The sequence below is a fragment of the Chenopodium album genome, chromosome 12, assembly GCF_948465745.1.
Source record: "Chenopodium album chromosome 12, dcCheAlbu1.1, whole genome shotgun sequence".
NCBI classification, from domain to species: Eukaryota; Viridiplantae; Streptophyta; class Magnoliopsida; order Caryophyllales; family Amaranthaceae; genus Chenopodium; species Chenopodium album.
The window spans coordinates 51,490,228-51,495,677 of NC_137845.1; the positions used below are offsets into that span (position 1 = coordinate 51,490,228).

The following is a 5,450-nucleotide window of genomic DNA, read 5'->3' on the forward strand; positions in this document are numbered from 1 at the left end:
AAGAGGTTGGCGAAAAGATTATTAAAAAAATAAATAGAGTTGTAACCAAGTAATTCAAGAGCATAACGTAACTATGAATAGTAAGTTATAGTAAGTTGATGAACCACATTATAAAAAGCCAGGCTTCTCGTCTCATTTTCATTACAAACATTTCTACAACATAATACAAGTTGATAATTATATCGACCAAATTTCCAATATAGTTTTATTCTATTATACATTACATACATACATACATTACGTTATTTTTCTTTAATATTCATACATAAAACATGGCACCAGAAGCTAAACATGATCAGCTGAAACCAGTACAAGAATTACTACAAAGTGGGGTTGTGCCTGAAATGTACCTCCAACAGCTTAAGGATGAGCATCAAGTTGGTGACGGTCCTCTTCCTTTGATGGACGGTCCGATCATCGACTTTTCGCTCCTTTCATCATCCAACTCTGAAGAGCTTTCGAAACTTCAATCCGCTCTTAGCACTTGGGGTTGTTTTCAGTTTTGTTTGCACCCTTAACACAATAACACCCCCTTCCGTCCAATCTCGAGTCTATTTTTTTTTAAATAGAATAGAATGATGTTACATACGAAGTCTTTAAGTATCTATATTTTACGAAGTATCTATCTATTACTCTATACTATAATACTATATTGGAGCTTTTTTTGAGGAAATTTTCCCTTTTAAACTCTTTTTTTTTTTTTTTTTTTTTTTCTAGAAGTATTAATTTGCCTAGAAAATTCATTATCAATCAATTCAATCAATCAATATCAATCAATTCAATACTATATACTAAAACCCACACTAGTAATGACACGTGTCATCTCCTGATGTATCCTTAGTTTTAGAAGATATTTTAGAAAAAACAAATCATTTACATATATAATATAAAGTGTATTAGAAGATTTGATGCATCTTTCAAAAAAAAAAAAATAAATAAAATGACAACTATAAATTTAAGCAAAAAAATATTCTTATCATATTTGTGACATGGAGTTTTTTTTTTTAATTATTTAAATTATGTAATAGAACCTATAAACTTCAACAAGTAATAAAATGCACATATCAACTAATGAAACTTTTGTTATTTCCTAGAATAATACTTTATGATTAGAATTTTAATCCTTATACTCAATACTTAACTATGTATACTTCAATAAAACTTGCCGAGAACATGCTTGATTATTTTTATTCTGATTTTTTTTCCTACCAAATTTTGTTGTTCCATTCCATTGATATGAATATAACATACGAAAGTAAATTTTTTTAATAATATAATTTAAAAAATAGTTATTGAAAATTCGTGCACCTAAGCTAGTATTTATTAATTATTATACGTAGTAAGATTTATTATAATTGAAAATTATGTTATATTTCTCTGGAAACTTCTATATTTTTTAATTGAAAATTATGTTATATTTCTCTGGAAACTTCTATATTTCTCGGAAATTATCTAATAAGATAATAAATGAGATAATAGTAAATTTTTTTTGACGGGGAATACTAATGGTGTTAAATATGACTATAAGACAATGAGTATTTGGTTTTTCTTAATAATTCCCTAATTTCACCGGCCAATACTATATTGATGTACAAATAATGGGCTATATAGAATATTTATGAAGGAAATAAAAGATATTTGAATTGTTGAAGGTGGACAATCAAGTTGTAATAACAAACATTAATATAAGATCAGATTTATTATAAAAATTTAAAATAAATAGAAAAATCATTATCGCACTTAATACTTGATAGTTGATACCAAACAAGCTATAAAGTACTGAGTATAATTTTTGTACAATTTTTTACGTACCTTCATTATTAGTTAGGAATTTTTAAATTGCACCGATGATGAGATGGTATATTACGGATTATAATTTTCTTAACATTAAATTATTTAGACATTATTCACATTATATATATATATATATATATATATATATATATATATATATATATATATATATATATATATATATATATATATATATATATATATATATATATATATATATATATAATACAGTATACATATTTAAGTGAAAATACAGTATATAATTATGTAAGTGTATTTATTTATTTATTGAAATGTAGAGTGCTAGCTAGGTTCAAATTGAACTGTGAAAACTACGGTCTTGTGAGAAGACGTTTCTAATTTTGTGTCAAAAAAAATAAAAAAAGAGAAGATGTTCCTAATTTTCTCTATAATTTACTTTTCAAAAATTCAAAAAAAAAAAAAGAGTAAAATAAAATATTAAAAAAAAAAAAAAAAATTGAAAACGGCTAAAGCATAGAAGAATTGAAAAAGTGAAAACCCAACGTGTGGCAAAAGAGTGTATATAGGCGCATAACACCTATTTATTTAGCATGTATATAGGAGGGCGTTTTGGGATTTTAAAATTTTTTTTTTCGTTTGATTTTTCTACAGTGGTATATTCATGTGTACAATTATGCTACAGTGATACATTTATGTGTACTATTATGCATGTATAATGTACCATTAAATATAAGTTGTCTTAATAGTACTTTTTGTGTATTATTATACACGTAGGGGTATTTTTTACTATCATATTTTCCACCAAAATTCCTTTCACCTTGGTCCACTTTCATGTGACAAATTTGAAGTTAATTTCAAAAATGTCATCCTATATATTTGCTAACATATAGGTGCTATGCACCTATAGTTATTCATGGCAAAAGAAAGTAATTTAGTATGAACTATGCCAGTAATGCCACTATGGAGGTTGTTGTGTTATTAAATTAGTGACTAATTTAACCTAATATTAATTATGTCACATCATGTATAAAAGCATCATATAGTAATATATATCGCTACTGTGAACCGCCAATGTGCATGAGTACGTGTGTTGGTGGTCCAATACATTAACATTACGCATCCAAATCTATAAAATGTCCTGTTATAGGGAGTAAAATTTAATGGCGTATCTAGCTACCTCTTGTTTACATTCCTATTATCTTCGTACGCGTAATACTTACTGCATATTTTTTGAAGTCAGCTACACACTTTATAACTCTAAAATTGGTACGGTGGTAAAATGTTTTGTTACTTAACAAAATTATCAATAGTATTTTGTTAACTTTATAAATATCTAGGAGCTAGCATCTACTGTATGTTATGACAATGAGTCTAACCTAGTGCTACTATGGTATTCAGCTTGTGAACCATGGTATGACAAGTGAATTGCTAGATGAGATACGAGAATTGAGCAAGGAATTCTTCAAATTGCCCCTAGAAGAAAAGGAGAAGTACTCATCAAAAGGCGATAACCTTGAAGGTTATGGCAATGACAACACAATCCGGCAAGGGAATTTCAATTGGAATGACAAACTCCATCTTCAAGTTCATCCAGACCACAGGCGTCAACTTGAATTTTGGCCAGAGAAACCTCAACAATTTAGGTAACAAAAATAAACTATAATAGTCATTCGATTTTATAACATGTCAATTAAGAGTTTAAATTTAAAATTCTGGATTTCGCCTCTGCTTGTAGGACAACTTTACACGAATATTCAAATAAGACTAAGGAAGTATCCAAGACACTCTTCAAAGCCATGTCACGTTCCTTGAAGTTGGATGAGAATCGTTTCTTTGAACTGTGGGGAGATGACAAGGAAGACATAATACATGCAAGGTTCAACTTTTATCCTCGGTGTCCTAGCGCGAATCAAGTTGTTGGGTTGAAAGCACATACCGATGGTTCCGCCATTACTGTTCTTCTGCAAGACAAGGAGATTGAAGGGCTTCAAGTCTTAAAAGATGGCCAATGGTTTAAGGTTCCTATCATCCCTGAAGCCATTATCATCCATGTTGGTGATCAATTGGAGGTACCCTTTTATATATGTACCTAGTTTTCCCTTTATTTTCAAATACATGCAACAATTTAACTTTCATGCTTTTCAATACCTAACTTAACCATCAATATCTTAAATTACATACTAATAATAAAAACAAAAGTTGATATTTTTAAAAATATTTATTGAGACTAATTGATATAATAAGATTTTATATTAAAAAAATTTGTATTAAGAATATGTAGTTAGTAAAATGAAAGTCAAACTTAGTACAACGTTTGTGTATTTATTTAGAGACAGGAACTCAAATTTAATTTACTTATGGAGTATTAGTTTGTGATACTAATACAAAATAATTACTCCGTACTTTCTAATAACTGTGTGGCTATGATACTATTAAAAAAAAATAAAAAAAAATAAAAACACAAAAACAAAAACAAAAACTTAAATGCTAATTAAGGATAACATCAAAAACAAACACGATTTTTTATATAATGTTGAATCGAAATTTAGGTATTGAGTAAAGTGTATAGGTGTAGGTATGTTAGACTACTTATGATCAAATTACATTTAAAATTTTGTAAGATCAAAATGTTGTTTATTGTTGATAAATTGTCCATATATAAAAACATACGTGTATACTTATTTAGATTCTTAAATTTATTTCTACTCCTATTAATTAATGCTAATTTTGTTGATATTACAGATTGCAAGTAATGGTATATTTAAGAGTCCAGTTCACAAAGTGGTTATAAACCCAAAATGTGACCGTATTTCATTAGCCATGCTTCCTCTTCCAAACCCAGAGAAAGAGATTGGCCCACTTAAGGAGCTCATAACTGAGGATAGGCCCCAAATGTTCAAGAGGCTCAAAGATTATGGCCAAGTTTACTTCACTTATATGGCTTCTATGGAAAGGCAAATTAATGCTGTCAAAATTAATTACTAGAATTATACGAGTAATTAATTACTAGAGTTGTCTTTTGAATAATATATGTGTTGTACTGTTGGTTTTATCATCATCATGTCGTATGTATTTTTATTTAGTTTATCCGTTTATCGTTTTATAGTTTAGAAGAGAATTGTGCTTGTAACCTTGTAGTAGTACTAGTACAAATACAATACCCTAGTTTGTGCTGTGAAATTACTTGATGTACTAATAATAAGAGTGAGTTTTCGAATTAAGAGTAAAAATGCTTGGTATTTATGTCTTTAATTTAGAGTTAATGTCATCCTTTATATTTCCTCTGTTGTTAACAACGCTCCCATTTTACTAGGCACCGCTCGCATTATTTATATGAATTTCCGTATTTTACCCTTCGTGAATAAATACTCACAACACTCATTTCTGAAATCACAACTCACTTCACTCTCATTTCATCTAAAAAAAAAGGAAGAGAGAGAGAAAGGTAAAAATACCCTGTCAAAAAAAAAAAAAAAAAGGTAAAAATACAAAAGTGTCCATGTGGTGTAAACACGAACTAAATATTAATATGAAAAAGTAAGGGTATGTTGGGTATTAAAAGAAAAAAAAAAGTAAAAATACAAAAGTGTCCATGGACAATATTAAGAGAATTGAGGAAGTATATAGTGTGAGAAAAAAATTGGTTAAATGATACTTCCTCCGTTTCTATTTAG

The 5,450-nt window shown here is 28.2% G+C and overlaps 1 protein-coding gene across 1 annotated transcript; it reads left to right on the forward strand.

Annotated features, from left to right (window-relative positions):
• The first annotated feature begins 272 nt into the window (after window positions 1-272).
• LOC145571313 (jasmonate-induced oxygenase 4-like) lies at window positions 273-4,866 on the forward strand. Its single transcript, XM_081630370.1, has 4 exons — window positions 273-377; window positions 3,175-3,419; window positions 3,512-3,845; window positions 4,519-4,866. Exons 1-4 carry the CDS (start codon window positions 273-275, stop codon window positions 4,759-4,761), a joined length of 927 nt encoding a protein of 308 aa, XP_081486496.1. The 3' UTR covers window positions 4,762-4,866.
• The last annotated feature ends 584 nt before the right edge of the window (window positions 4,867-5,450 follow it).